This window comes from Glandiceps talaboti, chromosome 3, assembly GCF_964340395.1.
Source record: "Glandiceps talaboti chromosome 3, keGlaTala1.1, whole genome shotgun sequence".
NCBI classification, from domain to species: domain Eukaryota; kingdom Metazoa; phylum Hemichordata; class Enteropneusta; family Spengelidae; genus Glandiceps; species Glandiceps talaboti.
Genome location: NC_135551.1, coordinates 7,709,240 through 7,727,216, shown reverse-complemented (window position 1 = coordinate 7,727,216; position 17,977 = coordinate 7,709,240). Strand labels below are relative to the sequence as shown.

At 34.8% G+C, this 17,977-nt stretch overlaps 2 protein-coding genes across 2 annotated transcripts in view; one reads left to right on the top strand and one right to left on the bottom strand.

Annotated features, from left to right (window-relative positions):
- Nucleotides 1-361: 361 nt before the first annotated feature.
- On the bottom strand, nucleotides 362-5,049 carry LOC144432506 (dnaJ homolog subfamily B member 13-like). Its single transcript, XM_078120728.1, has 6 exons — nucleotides 4,907-5,049; nucleotides 4,093-4,196; nucleotides 3,290-3,451; nucleotides 2,450-2,607; nucleotides 1,736-2,040; nucleotides 362-1,267 (listed from the first exon to the last, which is right to left on the bottom strand). The coding sequence occupies exons 1-6, from the start codon at nucleotides 4,972-4,974 to the stop codon at nucleotides 1,117-1,119; spliced, it is 948 nt and encodes a 315-aa protein (XP_077976854.1). The 5' UTR covers nucleotides 4,975-5,049; the 3' UTR covers nucleotides 362-1,116.
- Nucleotides 5,050-5,547: 498 nt separating this feature from the next.
- Nucleotides 5,548-17,977, top strand: part of LOC144432985 (cilia- and flagella-associated protein 47-like) — a 38,738-nt gene continuing 26,308 nt past the window's right edge. Inside the window, exons 1-17 of the mRNA XM_078121297.1 lie at nucleotides 5,548-5,793; nucleotides 6,178-6,332; nucleotides 6,900-7,107; nucleotides 7,964-8,010; nucleotides 8,738-8,966; nucleotides 9,665-9,968; nucleotides 10,447-10,872; nucleotides 11,626-11,848; nucleotides 12,729-12,881; nucleotides 13,128-13,231; nucleotides 14,148-14,327; nucleotides 15,197-15,300; nucleotides 15,726-15,838; nucleotides 16,408-16,541; nucleotides 16,828-16,938; nucleotides 17,358-17,488; nucleotides 17,833-17,955. Coding sequence (XP_077977423.1) covers nucleotides 5,644-5,793; nucleotides 6,178-6,332; nucleotides 6,900-7,107; nucleotides 7,964-8,010; nucleotides 8,738-8,966; nucleotides 9,665-9,968; nucleotides 10,447-10,872; nucleotides 11,626-11,848; nucleotides 12,729-12,881; nucleotides 13,128-13,231; nucleotides 14,148-14,327; nucleotides 15,197-15,300; nucleotides 15,726-15,838; nucleotides 16,408-16,541; nucleotides 16,828-16,938; nucleotides 17,358-17,488; nucleotides 17,833-17,955 — 2,895 coding nt within the window. The 5' untranslated portion in view covers nucleotides 5,548-5,643. The remainder of the gene's footprint in view (nucleotides 5,794-6,177; nucleotides 6,333-6,899; nucleotides 7,108-7,963; nucleotides 8,011-8,737; nucleotides 8,967-9,664; nucleotides 9,969-10,446; nucleotides 10,873-11,625; nucleotides 11,849-12,728; nucleotides 12,882-13,127; nucleotides 13,232-14,147; nucleotides 14,328-15,196; nucleotides 15,301-15,725; nucleotides 15,839-16,407; nucleotides 16,542-16,827; nucleotides 16,939-17,357; nucleotides 17,489-17,832; nucleotides 17,956-17,977) is intronic.

Sequence of the window (17,977 nt, the reverse complement as noted above, 5' to 3'; positions counted from 1 at the left end):
ATATATCTAAAGTTCATATGTGATATTGACAGTTTGGACTTCTGTACTTAATTACATTTGTAAAGTATACTTTATTCCCAAACACTAAGAAAGAGATAAACAGCAAAATAAACAACATCTTATACACTAGATTGGTAAGTTTTGAAAAAAAAGCAAACTTTTATTTACAAAAAAAGGAGAAAGGAAAATTTAAATCACAATAAGAACCTTTTAAAAAAGGTGAGTTTGTTGACATTGACGTTGCCATAGTTACAATACATTAAACATGTAGTACAACTTAATGATATCATAACTCACTGAGTATAGGTTTATAGGTTTTTAGTAAATTTTTATAACCCCCCCCCCCCCCCCCCCCCCCCCCAATTTTGGGTATGCAGTCTCCATGGAATGTACTTTCCTGCATTACCATTGTAACACCTGGAAACCATGATGCAATGTGTCTAACCAATCATAACATGAAATCAATTGTATGTTATTTTTTCCAGCCTATTTTAGGAGACAGAGCAGAGAGAGAGAGATCGGTATAGCAGAGGTTTGTATACACTTACTGAATATCAACATGATGAAAGATAAAGGGTTTATTTTGAGAAAAATGCACAAAAATAAATTCTGAAGGTACACACCGTCACCCCCAACCCTACATTTTGGTATTAGTATGATACATCTCTCTCAAATCATAAAAACTCTGCTACCCAAACAAACACAAACCAACCATTGCCTTCAATTTCATTTCACCTTTAGGGTCAAAGGTCACATTCAAATTTGAAATATTCAAATACATTCATTTACATACAGCATGGAGTCATTGTAGTGGGCTATCTTATTATTTACATGTTTTGGCTAAGTACAAAATAATTTACCAGTTGTCAACTGTTGGTGAAATAAACATACTCTGCGGTAATAGTTTACTTTTTAATAAATTGATGTATATTTTATTTTTTTAATAGTGTATCATATTATCTTTATACACACATAATTTGTTTTTATGTACACTTATAATTATCTGATTGGTAAATCAGTTATTCTCGCAATATGGTTAAAATATTTTGTTACGCTTTTTTTTCTCTGCATGTGTAAAATTCTGTAGTTCATTTTTGAGTCCATAAAAAATCCGCTTCACAGGAGAGCTTGTTTAATCATTTGTTTCTTTTCTGGTATCAACTGTTTAGGAAATTCGATATCAAACTGGATAAGGAGATCTCCTCTTTCTGTTGGGTCCCTTGACAAAGGTACACCTTCACCGGGTACAGTCTTTCTGTAACCAGGCCTGTAATAACAAAGAAAATTATGAAAAATGTCAGATAAACTATTATCAGCTGTAAACGGGTACAAAAACTGCTTCAATCAACAGGTTTGCACCTTGGCAGGTTTTGACAACTGGGACACAAGCTGAGTTTATACATGTACGTGTTTATAGGCATCCTTTTTCCTGCATATTTAAAAGGTACTCACAATATTCTACTTACTGAAGCATACTTAACAACCACTTGCAATTGCCTGAATACCAGGTATTAACTTCTAACTCATATATGATCTGATGATGTAATTTATCATACGTATAAAAAAAATGTTCAGGAAATCCCTACTTACTATGCAGTCAACTGTTCTAACAACAGCAGGAAACAATTGTGATGTTAGTAAGACTTGCCATCGACATTAACTTTATACTGGGATGTGTTTTTATTTAAAGTATTTTTTCATATGGTAGAGTCGATAGAGATTGATTTATACTTACATAATAATATCATTAATGGGAATATTAAGTAGTCTTCCATCCAATGTTGGTACATCTACACTACAACCAGTCAGTGCTTTACCCAGTAAAACTCTAGCTGTAAATACAAGGTTATTGCTTTCTCTCTTGAATCTGGGATGTGGTTTGTCCCGTACAATAAACACAATGTCTGCTGGAATATTATTTGGTCCTTGATCCCCTTCCTCTGGGAATGTTATCCTTGTGCCTTCCCTCCAACCTTTCTTGACATGGATGGTTAGGATTTTATCACGGATACTTGATGTATGACCGTCTTCGTTCATGACCTGGGAAGAAGATAGGGATGTACAGAAGGTACTGAAGTGTTAGATGTCTTGGAGGTTAAATAAACATTTCAAGTTTCAATGCACTTATTTATAACTGTTTCATGAGATAAGTTTATGGATGAGTACAAAGAGTAACATTTAATATTATCCAGTGGTTTACTTGCATTGGTTGCACATACATACAAAATGTACTACAGTATTAAATTAGATATTTGCACTGTGGAGCACAATTGCATACCTTATGGATGTAGATAACGGTCGACAGTCGGCAAAATAAACCGGCTACTATCATTATTTTAGTACTGTTACTCATTTTGAAAAAAAAAAACATGGATGTATCAACATATTTATAATTGACACACACTGGCAGTAAGCTGTGATCAAGACAAAATAATTGTATGATACATACCCTTCTTGAGATTTTCATTTTCTTGATACATCCATGGAAGACCTCCTCCAATGACAAGACAAGATCTCTTTCAATTGGTGGATCTTTCTTCTTTCTGCCTCTGCCTTTAACTCCTCCAAAGCCCATACTAAGATCACCATCAGGTCCATCAAAGAATTCTGTATGAAAACATAAAAGCAAAATAGATTGGGAGTTATAAATCAGAATTTCTAACTCTGAGTGAAAATGAATCCCCCATTTTGCTCATTAATTTGAATCTTTAGGGGTGTATTGCAAAGGGTTGTCATCATGTACCTTGCTTTAGATGCATGAAACAAGTTGGAGAGATATATGCTGTGATATTGATGACTGCATTCCAATTAAATTTGTGAGTTACAGCACATTGCCGATTACTGTTTACAATCTCTGTTTGATACAACCATGTAGAAACCAACAAGAAACTGCACACGCAACACTTCAAGATAGCAAGATTAAATGAACAGAGTTTCTTGCTACATTTTGTCTAAAAGTGAAATAAACCAATGTGCCACCATCCAGACATTGCGTCTAGTCTACGTATCTGCACCTAGTTGCAGTATGTTTACTTGGTTTATTTCATTCAGACTAATTGTGGTGATCTGGTCCATTATCATTTGATTTGTGTAGAATTGTACAAGTTTGGGTAGATTGTAAACAGTTATTGTTATTGAGGAGAAAATTCATTGAACTTGAGCTTCCTAATCAACTTACTAAAATATAAACTATGTTGATTTGTACATAGTAAGAATTTTCATATAAATGTTATCCTAATAATTTCAACAAGCTATCATAGTACTGAGGTAATAAAAGTCAAAGTCTCACCTGAAAATGGGTTATCACCACCAAAGAAATCTGTGAATACTTTGTGTGCATCGCCATGGAAAGTGTAGCCCTGTGTCCATGCACCAGATTCCCCACTACCTGATGGCACACCATTCTTCAAACCCTCTTCACCAAACTGGTTGTATACTGCCCTCTTGCGAGCTGCATAGAAAAGATTAAAGTAATCTCATTAGTACAATATACTTCAAAACAGAAAAATATTACTTTTGTTGTTTGATATGGTAGATTCCACAAGTGGGTGATACACTGGTAACAATGCCTCTGTTGTGTGAATCTAATCTATGTCTAGTTACACTTTACTTCATTTAGATACAATGTAGCTAACAATTGCAATCTTGTGAACTTGCAGAATATGCAGTTTCTTGTTGGTTTCTACATGGTTGTATTAAACAGAGCTAGTGAACACTAATATGAAATGGGCAGTAAATTGCAGCTCTGGCAATCAACAATGTACTTGTATACAGTAAATATGATCACTGCAATTGTCATCTACCATTATATTACTAAAACATGTATGTACCAAGATAGTATATATCGTTACTTTGGAAAGGTAAATTGGAAATGAATGCTACATTTCAGTCCGTCTAGTACTACAGACTTTGATCACACATGATCAAGGCTCATAGTAGATGGATTGAAATGTCACCACATTCATTTCCAATTTTCCATTCCAAAGTAACGATATTGTACTGCCCTAGTGATTCTTGGAACCATGATCAATATACATGTATCCTCCATGTATGTACATGTGCATCAGTAACACTACAGCTTAAGATACTTACGGTCACTCAGCACATCATATGCTTCTGCTATCTGTCGGAATTTTTCTGGTGCAAAGGGTTCTTGATTCTTGTCCGGATGGAACTTCAGTGATAATTTCCGATATCTGGTCAAAGATGAATAAAAACAAATTAGTAAAATCTCTTGATATCCAAGTTAAAGATTGAAAATAATCAAATCAGACATTTATAACAAAGTATAGTCACACCTGGTAACTATAGCAATGTTCATGTACTTTCTCAGGTAAACATTATAGTATATAGTGACATTATAGTAAACAACTATACATCTGTGAGCAGTCTATTCTCAAATTTTCAAGTCTACAGTACAGATATCTATATTCTAAATTCTATAATTAGATTTAGCTGCAATAATTGTAGCGTTTATTGTGATTTTGAGGTTTTTTCTTGTTTTTTTTGTGGGTTATTTTTTCGTTTTGTCCATAACCGGTTAAATGACAGAACGAAAAAGGACAAAAACAGGAAAAAACTCAAAATCACAACAAACATTAATTTACAACGCAGCTATACAATAATACATCATTGCATTGTACATGATGTATGCAATTTTAACATTTAGCAATATTCGATAAGATTATCTCGTCATTCGGAAGAAAACCTACTCTTCAGGATTCAAAAACCTTAACAGAAAGTAAATAAATAAGTATAATAATGTGTGTAGAGCACATATATTTCTTCTACACAACCCCGGTAGAGAACTCACCACTAAAACATGGATGACACTCATAACGGTATAAAGTTCAGCGGTGATTCTTTCACGAATGATAACTGAAATGATATGGAAAATAACACTTACGCTTTCTTGATTTCTGCATCTGTTACACTTCGGGTCAATGAGAGAATCGCGTAGTAATCTTGGCCCATTTTGATTAGGTTTAGATCGCTGTTTCCCTTCACTGATGTTGTTTCCTTGATTCACTCAGTTGCAGTGGCCGAATAGAGTTCCTCTGTTTGTGTGCTTTGTTGCTAGGCGTCCTTCCACGTAGTGTCGTAGAGGGCGTCTGATATATTGGTGGTTTTAAATTGTCCTCTTTTTGCGGAATAAATCGCTTATTTCAGCTTCTTCATGGACAATACGAGGTTAAGTTACATAAAGTTTGGTTTCTGAGACTAATCGACACATTTATTGGCAGTCATTACAAGAAAACGTTCTTAGTAAAACAACGAGCCAATCTGCCAATAACCTTTGACCCCATTTATGAAAAGTAAGTTATTCATAGTATTGGATTTACTTCGAATTAACTTTAAATATTTCAAAATATATCCAGACACAATACTTTTAAGACTATTTTCTGTGCTTTATTTATTTTTATAAATGTCATAAATGAACAAATGTTATATAATTCCGACATTTTATTTGACAAAATTTATCGAATTTGTAGCTATCAATATATACTCTTGGTTAGAGAAATCTTGGCAACAGTCGGTCAGGTCTAAACAACATGGCAGCCTATTTCCAATCGTCAAGCAAACTGTAAACATAGTGATTTCTCATATTTTACGAAGAAGTTACCGTTTTAAAAAAAATCTAAAATGGATAACGATATAGCCGGGGTACGTATAGAGCCACCGGTTGTAGAATTTGTCGATGCCGGGGCAGAAGTAGTACACAGTTTGACGATATGCGTCCAAAATGTATGCAAGAGCAGCAAAACCGTCAAGTTTCACCGTCCAGCAACAAAAGTAAGTAATATATGTAGTGTTTTGTGTAATTTCTTTTCTTATCCGAAAAGTTTTGATATCATAATTGTATATCTGCGTTGTTATAACAACGGTTAATTTGTACCCGTTTCGTGATCAAATTGGAATTTGTTACATATAAACTGCTGCAGTAACTTTACACATCAAAATTAAATAAGTGTGCATTGTGACATACGGCATCATTCAAACACTGAAGCAGTCGAACTTTATTTTTTTTCACGCGGTTCGTTATCCACTCTCATAATCCCAAATCTGATTGGCAGCCAAATTATTGAAAGCACACATCTGTAGCCTTAGAAATAAATCAGTGAATGTACATGTACACTATTTCATCTAACAACTATTTATTTATTATTATTTTTACAGAATTTTAGATTGAAAGTTAGGAATCCAACAAAACCAGTAGCCCCTGGAATGGAAGTGAAAGCAACAATTGAATATTTCACAGAAGTACCAAAAGATTGTCACGACAGACTTATTTTATTAGTTGATGACGATGTCATTGAAATACCACTATTTGCGTATGTATTGTTTTTTTTTACTTTGCATTTCAATATTTTAAAAATGTGAATCATATGGAAAAAGAGTTTTGAATGTAAATTGTCTGCATGGTAAAATAGTGAAGCTGCTCAAGCACAGCTATATTTATGTAAAAACGACAATATTAAAAAATAGCACAGAATTTTGACAAAAAAAAACAAAGAAATGAAACAAGTGAACAATACATGTAAATGTCAGACATTATGGTATTCAAAAATGATTTCTGATTGTAAATTGCAGTTTACATCAGTTATACTCGATAATCTATTGATAACGTTTGATATGGTTGATAATGTATTGAGAATGTTTAAAAATCCCCTGATACTGTTTGATAATCCAGCGCTAATGTTTGATGATCTATTGATGTTTGATAATCTCTCGATAACATCTGATAATCTAATTGGTATCATTTGATAATCTATTGATGTTGTTTGATAATCTCTTGATAACATCTGATAATCTAATTGGTAGTATTTGATAGTCTATTGATATTGTTTGATAAATCTGTTGATAACATTTAGTGATATTATGTTTAATTCTTCATCCAGGTATTGTCCACAACCATTGTTGGAATTGGAAGGACCAGTAGATTTTGGTGAAGTTGTCGCCAATCACAGAGTTTTATCCAAAGAAATCTCAATATTCAATCATGGCTCAATGCCTGGAGAATATAAAATAAAATATGATGGTCCCCAACCTATCGTTATCATGCCAAGTGGTGGATCTATACGCCCCAAAACAGCACAGATTATAAAGGTAATTTCCCATAACTTCTTTTTGTTATTATCCCCCAATATTTTTCTTTGTTCAGCCAAGGAAAATATGATTGACTTAACTGGTCACTATACGAGTTGAAGATGTGAAGTGACAAAAACCCTTAGGTCATGAGTATTTTCTGGCTGTATGAAGGAAAATATAGTATAGAGGAATGATATAGCAAAGTCCATGTAAAATATGGAAAAATAATGATGACTTTAATCATAACACTAGAGGGCCACTGGGTGGACTTGTTTGACTCCCCCGGTTTCTCATGGTGTACACCGGTTAAATTTTGTTAACACTTGTTTGATGCAGGGATGGTACACACACATTCTTGTCAGGGATGCCTGAGATAGTGCGACTGCTTTTGTTGGTTGTAGATGGTCAAACATAGCAACAGGGAGTGATAAACATAATCTGAAAGATTATATTTCTCTTATGTACTTACATTTTTATCAATTAGCAGAATAACGTACTTGTATATGAAATTAAGAGTTGAAATATAATTTTAGAGTAGCTGTCCAACTTTTATAACATCTACATGTATTGGGAGATGTAATATTTGAATAGGTCAACCCTGTCGGTCGGCACTTGATTGGATCCCTCAGTCTAACTATCCTGAGTATGTGACAATGTAAGCCGGTCATGACCCTAGTGGAATCTAGCGGGTTGCTCAATCAAGTCCATCCACTTTCTATAATTTAATTGGAATATTTTGACTTGTATTTCAACAACTTGACTTTCATGTGATCTCACTACATGTAAATTATTTAATAAGGAAAACACCTGGTATTTTTCTGATCTCCTAATGACTGATTTCAAATGGATCCTTTCTGTTTCCTTTATTTGATAGATTGAATATGTATCAAAGACTCCAGGCACATTTAAAGAGGAGGCAAGGTAGGTTTATTTGCTGAAAGTTTAACCAACACACACAACATACTTTTGATAAGCACTCATGATAGAGGGCGCTGTTTTATGATCATGTCGATCACAGAGAATGCTTCTGTAGATCTTTGGGAGAAAGTATATAGACAGTGTCACACCATATTGATAGAAATGGTATCTCCTTGGTTATTGTTTATTCATAAAAAGTTGATTACTTATGTTTCATGTTAGATTGTTCAACCCATTGTGTTGAATGTGGAAAATTACTAATCTTATATATCAGAGACAGACTTTTCCTCAAAAGAGCACCTTGCTTTCAGTAAATGTTTGAAAAGTTGTTTGTATTTTGTGTTGATACTTTACATGAATAGTAAATTATTGATGCACTTTCTCCTAAATGTATACCCATAGAAGGTATAGTTGTATAATAAAGTTTAACCTTTTTTGGAAGACAGGGATATGCCAGATTTCTAAATTATCATTCTATTTTCATGAAACTGCATACTACATGTACTGTAGGTACAGATACAGAGAGTCTATTGTCATACATTTTCTTAGAGTTGAAGTACGGTATGTAGACTCATCTATCCAACTCACTTGGTTAGTAATAAAAATTGAACCTAAAAAAACGGTGGATAAAAATTCTGTACTTGTTCATAGGCTATTACATTCTACTGAGTATCTGGTTCACAATATTCATTTGAGTTGTTGATTTTCTTATTTTTTTGTCATATTTTAGAGTCAGATTGGAAGGCCAAGATCCGAGTACTTTGATCATTCAAGGCAAAGTAGTAGAAAGATCACTAGAACTGTTGTCACCTGAATCCCAACATTCTATAGAGTGTGTGAAATTTGGACAAACTTACTATGGAACTGATAGAACAGAAGGTACTATATTGTACAATAATGGACCTGATCCTGTCAGCTTTGTTACTGTCATGCAAGTAGGAGCTATTGGAGAGGAAGTGGTGAGTACTACACTAGATACTATGTGAGCTGTGTGCCCTCTAATGACAGCCAAATTTTGTTGTTTTGAGTCAAAATGATAAAAACTGGCATTTCTTGTGAGTCACATCACATAGTAAGAGGTAGGGGAACACCAAGTATTGGTGTGTCACTAGAAACTTTATGTGTCAGTGGCACATCAAATTGGCTTATATATATGTTAGATGGCATTCTGGCTCACGTATATGGAATATGCTGAGTACCCACAATGGCACAATCACAGGTGTCTGTTATTATGATGCATGTTTATCCAAAACCTTAATAAGTTAAAATTGAAAAAAAAGAAGTTAACTAATATTTTACTGTTTTCAACTGAAGAAAATATGAGTTTCATGGGGGTCCTTTTTGAGTATGATATGGAGACAAGAGGTTAGAAACCCCCTATGTGATGAATTATTTTCCAGCTGAATGAACAGAAAGGATATAATTTTTAAGAAGAATTGGTGAGAATAATAGTGATTTTAATGATTCGAGTCACATTATGAATATTGGGGATGTAGACACCTGTTGTTATGACATCGAAGAACCAGAAAACAAATCCTGTGTTTTCTGTTCAAATGTGTACAATTTGACTTTCACATGAAATTGATCTTACCAGTATTTATAGAATCGGTTTGTTGTGTCTAAAGAGTAACATAAATCCATTCTTTTTCTTTTACAGGGAGTTGATTTGTCCAAATCGACATCTGCTACGTTAGCAAACACAGAAAAAAGCTGTGTTCCTTCTGGTGACATGACATCATTATTTACTGCTATACCAAATCAAGGCATATTAGGGCCTTACCAAAAACTTCCAGTATTTTTCCGATTTAGTCCCAGATTCAACAGTTCTCAGCACGGATGGAAAGGAACTGTAAACATAGCGCCACGCCAAGACTTTGCTGTCTTTGTTAACATCGAAATGATTGGAAGTAATAAAGGCTTCTCTGATGGAGAAGGACTTGACTCACAACTAAATGAAAATAGTAAGTCAGAATACACACATCATATGCCGGCTATCATGAAAGACAAAAGATTTTATAGTTTGACCACTGATGGCGCTATTTTATAGCAGATTTTGCTGTAAGTGTGGGCCAGAATTTTTCAGTGACAGTATTAATGTAGCATTTTGTGAAAATTTCCCTTTTTCAACATTTATAACATTCTTGGTTAATTAGAAAAGTTCTGAGTCTTCTGTTTTCAGTCAATTGTTTTAGGTGTATGAACTCACAAATTTTGTTTCAAACTAATCTGTTGGCTACTTCTTATATTGCCAGGCATTTGAAATACATAATGAAAAGTTTAATCCTCATTTTCCCATGTAGTGTAGACCCGCCACCAACATGGAGGATCTGTGGTGTAGTATAGACAATATATATGTATTATAAAGATAAGCTAACATTTCACGTCTACACCAATTTGTCATCATATTATTAATGTGTATATTTGTGTCATCATGTACAGGTAATAGAAGTCGAGTTGAGGTGGCTCTGACAGGTACAGCCTTACCGATCCTGATTAGTCTATCGCCACAAAGTCAGTACGACTTTGGTGAATGTCCAGTAGAAGAACACGTAGATACACTATGTACACTGAAGAACGAATCTACTGTCTTACCAGTGTCTTTCACATTCCGACGTATTGCACAGTTCAGTGCTAGTCCACCAGTCGGTAAACTACTCCCTGAACAAAGTCAAGACATTATCTTCTCCTTCAAACCACACCAGTATGGTACATTCAAGAAGATTCAGTACGTTGACATTCTGGGACCTGTTGCCGATGACGACACAGTCACTGGAACTCACCTTGCTCCAATACATACCATCCATATTGCATTTACTGGAGTTAGCAGTCCTCAGACTAACAAACGGGAACCAAAGTTCAATCCAGGTAAAGTAATATAATTATTTATTTCATTCATTGTAGAAATTTAGTAAAACATTTTTAGATTTCAGCACATATTTGCTTCACACGTATGATAACATCCCAAAGTAGTACACCCCCAGATTTTCTTTTTGATGCTATGAACTCAGAGTTCATGAATATTCATTCTCATAGATGAATAATATTAACCGTAGAACTGGAAGGCCTGTGGTTAGCCATATCATGAAAACATAATTATATCTGTATGTATGAGTAGAAAAACGTCTTATATTTACAAAATAAAGTATAACAGCTCTAATTCGAAATGTTTTGGGCACACTCATTTTAGGTACATGTGTAGGTTGCAGCTGCCGCTTCTGCTTTGCTGTTGTAATAACTAATTGATTGTGTTTGCGATATCGTGTGCAGTGGCATGTGGCATGTAATCTAGCAAAAGCATTTATAAGATTCTGTCTTAAACAATATGTACCTTATGATACGCAGAGATATATTAGTTGTATTCAGAGTTTGAAAACAAAATAAGCTTGAGCGATATTCCAACGGCGTCATACAGTCAACTCTCAGTCTTCCGAAAGTACTTTTTCTGGATCGAATGCCGTGGCATGCATTATCGCGGATGTGATTGATTCAACTGATTATAACTGCAAAACCAAAGTGGCTGCGACCTACCTAGAGTGTGTGCGCCATCAGTGGCAAAACATTTCAAAATAGCGCTATTGTTAATATGTATAAACTTTGTTTGTTTTTTTGTCTTGTCAGGTATAACACCATTGGTAGTTGGTGAAGTTGGTCAGTTTGTAGATGTAACATTTGATAAAGCCAAGTCATATGATCCAAGGGCAGCCACTCTAAATGCTGTCAAGTCTAAATCGTTACACTTGAATCAGACAGCCAATAGAACTAGAGATGACTTGACCTTGGTCTCCTATCCTAACGATAGAGCTGGAAGTATCAGACCAAGTTACAGAAGAGATAATTATGCGTAAGTACATCTTATTTTGGTCTGGTCCTTTATACATCAAAAGCTGTCTCCTACTACTGGCAGAAAAATCACAATGTGAAAAGTGTATCATTTTGTCCGATATTTGTTGTTTTGTTATTGTTTACTGTATTTATTACTGTATGTAGTTTTAAAGCTGCACTGGCTGTAACTGGAGTATTATTTTTTCAATCAGACAACCAACAATGTATTTACTGAAAATTGTTAAAATACCAATAAATTATACACTGTACTTATTAATGAGGGGTCAATTTTATTCATAAGTAGTACAGTGATGAGATGAAATCATGATTACGTTGAGGGCGCCGTTTTTAGGGTGTGGACCAAAAAATAAATTTATAGTACCGTATTAATGGCCATATTATTATAACTGCACAAATGTATTTACCCTCTACAGGTGATTCACTATTGTAAAGGATGTATGATATTACATGCAAGTCATTATAAGGGATCTTACAAAACAGTTTTTCAAAAAATGTTCAAGTTGCAACTAGTGTAGCTAATAGGCCATTGCAGACTGCAAACAGGAAATTGAGAAGACAGCGCCCTCGCTCAAATTGGGGGTATCATCACCTCATGGTACTGTTTCTTAAGAGCTCTGTTCCCTGTAGAAGTGTAGATCAGGGATTGTTTAGACATCGAGGAAAGCAGCAGTGCTCTATGATTAACTGAGTAACCTATACCATGTATACCCCCAAGGTACACACAGACAGGAAGTAGAGCGCCACCATGGCAAATTTTGGAAAAGCTTATTGGTTAGATTGCTTATTATTTGATGTCATTCAGGATTGTTATCAGTCTGCCTATGCATACTGCAACAATAACATGTGATGTTTATTTGTTGGTTATTTCTTTCCTATAGTACAATCTTCACCAAACATAACAGATACACCTACGTGGATCCTGACTATGCATACACTGATGAAGAACTGAATGACAAGAAAGCACACAGAGATATGTACGTCAATTATATCAAGGATCTCAGAGAGAAGAGAGTATGCAAGGAAAAGGCCAGGTAGGGTGACTGGATTTTTTTACACATAGTTGTTGTTTTTGGATAAACTTATGTAATAATAGTAGAACTCGACAATGCATAAGTGCAAGAGAGGCGATTTGGAGTATTGCACCTGTGCATGTAATAATATTTTGCTGTATTAGTACATTATTACAGTTGTTTTGTTACAGTGTTCCTGTGTAATTAACCCAAATAAATCTCAGTGAATGATGTGTAATATTTCTTCTTTTTTTTTCAATGATGTAGGGAATTCCATGAATTGAACAATGCTAAAGAGATTGGTCTGAAGCCTGCATCTGGTATGAAATCACCACAACCTAAAGTAGATGAAATTACAACCAATGTCAGATGTAAGTTGTCTTGACAACCAGCATACTTATTATTGAATACTCTATATAAGCCATACTTTGTATAGACAATATTCCCAGATTACTTAAAGGCCCATGATTCAGTCCCAGGTTCTCATAATAGCGTTATTGTGTCAGTGCAGAGTCATAAGAATTACATATGGTCATTCTTTTGTTCTGGACCAAATCTTTCTATAAATCTACCAGAAAATTGTTTTTCATGCCCAAATTTCAATATTATCTAAACTTAAGCCTTTGGACGTGGAGGGATTGGGATTGAAATGTTGGACAGATGAGAAAATAGACGTCCAGCAGAGATGTAGACAAAGTTGGTCCTATTCAATCCCTATGGTTCCACTGATAAGATAGTAGTAATCCAAGACCATAGGATTCAAACATTGGCAGTGTTCTCCTGACTGTAGAGAAAGCATGGTACAAACACTGTACTAGCCATCTAGGCCACCGTACTTGGCAGGTTTCTACCGTACTTCAAAAGTGTTCTACCATCCTTGAGCTTTAGTAATCTTTGAATGACAAAATCATAATAATACTTTCACATGAAGAGAAATGGCTGATCCCCAATACCCGTGTGTGTATGTGTTAAAATAAACATGTCAAGAGTTTGTTCCAGTGTTGAAGACATGCATATCATATGTTAATGACTATGCAAACAAATATGCAAATTACCATGCTATTTATATGTAAATTAATATGCAAATTAGCTACTGTCCTTGCACTCTATCCTTGGGAGAACACTGATTGGGGTTTGAAGACCCAGTTCATTCATTGCTGAGAAAAAAAAATCAGCAACTTCTTGCTTTTCTATTTTCTGTAGAATGTGATCTGAGAATACATATAACTTTATCACTAATACCTAGTGACTTTATCAGACATCAATTTTGTGTTCTTGTTATTTTAGCTCCAGTTCCACCGTACAGCCACTTTCAAATGTTGAGTTCTAAGAAATTAGCACAGATTGAAGACGTTGCACAAAGTCGACCTGTAAGTGAAGGTTTGAATGCTGTGCCTATGAATAGACAAGAAAAAGTAGACTGTAAAATACCGCTGACTCCACAAGAACTTCACCAAGTTATCATAGGTAAGTGTTGGAATTTGTGAGATACTAAATCAAAATATCTGTTATTTATAGTTGATGGTGTCTATCTGGGGGGGGGGGGGGGGGGTGTTACTCCCCTTGTTTTAGTATACATATATGTGCAACCCTTTGGGATGTGTTTTCTAGCTCTTTGGTCTAAAATTGGGTTTGTTTTTTTTGAGCTGAAGAGTCAAAAACAGGTCTACTTTGCATTATTTTTTTTTTTGCTTGGTCTAAAATATTGTCCTTTACCAAATCATAACTGCTATTAATTGCCTCAAAATGTTGCCTCCTATGGTAAATGTATTTAGGTCTGAACTTTCATCTTTAAAAAAGCCTGTAATGGTCTAAAATGGGGTATTGATTTTGGTCAAAGTGGTCTGAAATAGGGCCTCGGTTTTCCAGCACTGGCCAGACACCCCTACCAGTACTGGCCACTGGTACCAGCCCTGGGGTGTCTATATGGGAACGCCTGAAGGACATTGCACTGGGCCCAGTCTTTAATGTGATAACAATTTGACACTTCATGTTTATATACAAATAAATACTAGTAAATTTGATTATATAAGATTAGATTAGATTAGATTAGATATACTTTATTGTCCATAAAAACATGGCAATTCGTCTTGACACCAGACAAACATCAAGTGTAATAAAAGACAAGACACATGTACAAACTATGTACAACTACGTACTCATCCATCTAAAAGACTTTACACTGAGCTATGATATTAAAAAGATACAAAAAAGTGAAAATTATTTCTTTATTATAAATTTGTATGTACTTTGTATGTTGTTTGTGTATTTTTGTTGTCTATTTCTTAGACAGTTGAGTTCAAAGTTTATCTCATATTTTGTGTTTTGTTTTTCAGGACCTCCAACCCTTGACTTTGGTGAAGTGTGTCTGAAATCTACCAGTATCAAACACATGGATATTGTCAATAATTTGGGTCAACACATCCATATTGTAGTCGATGTAAGTGAAAGAAATCATTTTTCCCTTCTCCATTTTGGACATTATCCATGCTTTGAAGTATTAATAGGAGTATTTTGTAGGTTTTTAGCTTCTGCTAAATTCTATCATTGGTCAGTATAATTGTGAGCCGTCTTTTGGTTTGTTTGCAGTTGTTTTAAATGTATTCATTATTTAGTTCTCTTTGTTAAACTAATTTCTCATATGTTGATATACAAGGATCTTTAAAATCATTTGACTACCTTGTTGAATGTTCAGATTTGTTGAGTCTGTTCACAGGATATCAATCATCATATCATGTCCTTTACTATTGTAAATTTAGTGTCTGTAAGTGTATGATTTATTTATTCATACATTAGTCAAAATAAAGCGATGCAATACAATACGATAACCTCCAAACTGATGAGTACCAACGGTTTACCTTTCAGATTGACTGTCGAGAACTAAGACAAACCAGTCCACTGTCACAGGTTGTACCCCCTAACTCTAAGGCACAGTTACCATTGATATTTGAATCTAACACGAAGGGTAGATTTCAAAGGTAAGTCAGTCTAACATTATTAGATGTACTGTATAATCAATAGATGCTGTTATTGTCAATATCACATCTGACATTTTTCTGTGTTCATTAGCTAATAATCAGGTGATACTTGTTAGCGGCTGGATGGTTAAACCTTGCACTTACATGTACTGTGTTACCACTGTGGTCAGGGTTTGTGCCCTAGTCTGGGTGTAATTACAACCAGTAACACTGAAGTAAAGCACTTTCCCTATGTGCTACACTCATTTATAGCATTCATATCAAGTGTAAAAGTATGCTGTTTCAATTGGTTTATTTACAAGCCAGGCATATAGCCTTTCTAATGTGGTCAATTAGCAAATGAAACAGTATACTTTTACACTTGATATGGATGTTATAAATGATTGTGGTAGGTACAGAAAATGCTTTACTTTGGTGTTATGGGTTGTAATATGCTGTGTTGTAAGTAAGAAGAGTGTCATTCAGTTTGACTCTACCGAACAACTCTCAGTTCTTTTCATGCTAAATAGATAGATAGAAAATTAATGTATAACAAATTTGTGATTGATAAATATCATATTTCTTGATAGGAATGTGACATACACTGTGAATGGTTATCATCAAGACCATGTGATAGTGTTTGCTGAGGTTGTACCCGTAGCCTTACAGCTATCTACCACTACACTGGCACTCAAACCTACACCAGGAATGCCAGCTGAAGCAGGTATGTAATTGTTGAGTCCATAGATACACAACTTGGTTGGACATGCGACGAAGTGTTGTGGTGGTGTTTGTATTATATGTCTAGAAATCATGATGGCTGATTTATGCTTACAGAGGCTACAATGGATTGTATACTCCCCAGGTACATTAGTGAAGGGTGGGGTGGGGGTGGGGGGTGGGGGGTGGTATGTGCCAGGGGCAATAATTGTTAACTGCTTTGAATACAGTGGGAAAATGGTATATGATTATGAAAAACTAATGTTAATATTATCATGTTTACTTGACAGGTCTGAGAGATGTTATCGTGTTGAAAAACAAGCGTAACTACCCAGCTGAATTCACATGGCAACCAATCCTTGGAGAGAGAGGTACAGCATTCTCCATCCGACCAGCTACAGGTTAGTAATGATGGTACTATATATTACAACATATTTTAGTTTATCTGATACTGTGCCATCTAGTGGTAGTTAGTAGACAAGGGTGGTGGTTCTAGTTTAACGCTCTCAGTAAATGCTTCCATGTTTGTAGTTATATGAAATTTGTATATAAACAATTTGCAGCATGTTGCTGTATATATATATATTTACTGTGTTTTAGCCTTAGCTGTACCTGTCAGCATATTTGGCGCAGCTTTGCATGCATGCTCTTTATAGTCCATGTCTGAAATGTTGGCGTAATCAAATTGTACATAAAGTATGTAAGCTATATAGAATACTGAAATACTGTGAATTAAAAGACTGCTATACATGTACATGACACTTTTATCGATAACTTGAAATAACAAAGTTACATTGTATTCAACTGTTGACCACTACAGGTACTGTTGATGCATTCAAAGACTTAGAATGTGAGGTCGTATTCCATCCATCGTACCATGCACCGGAAGAAGGACAGTTTGCTTTACAAGTCCATGGTGGAAGTACACTCAAACTAAACAGTATTGCTAATGTAAGTTACACAATCATTCACATCATTCTAACATGGCTCCAGGTTTACTTTTAACCAAACTGGTTCAAGTCATGAAATTATTTCCAACGTTATGGTTTAATTTCCTTCATGGTGCTTTCAAATGTTTATTGTGGTAGCGATAAAGATACTCTACATGTACCTTGGAGATAAAACAAAAGATAAAAAAAATAAAAGAGAATAAATATTCGTGAATTGATGAAAATCAGCTTATAGAGTTGGAGAAATAATTAGAAGAATAACTTTGACTATTGTTAATGATATATAAAGTTGTGAGAAGGATAATCTTCAACTTGAATTTATTTAAAACCTTCCTCTGTCTACAGCTTGGACCAACTCAAGTGCAATTCATTGAAAGACGTATACTGTTTGGTTCAGTACCTCTACATCTAACAACAACCAGGACAGCACAACTCTACAACACCAGTCAAAACCATGCCTACTTCCAGGTTAGTTGTCTTACCAGTCTAT

Coding starts and splice junctions, on each gene's coding strand:
- LOC144432506 (XM_078120728.1), bottom strand. CDS start 4,974: ATGGGCCAAGATTACTACGCGATTCTCTCATTGACCCGAAGTGTAACA. Junction 4,197..4,906: donor GATGCAGAAATCAAGAAAGC/GTAAGTGTTATT, acceptor ATCTTTGACCAG/ATATCGGAAATTATCACTGA. Junction 2,608..3,289: donor TGGTGATAACCCATTTTCAG/GTGAGACTTTGA, acceptor GTTTTCATACAG/AATTCTTTGATGGACCTGAT.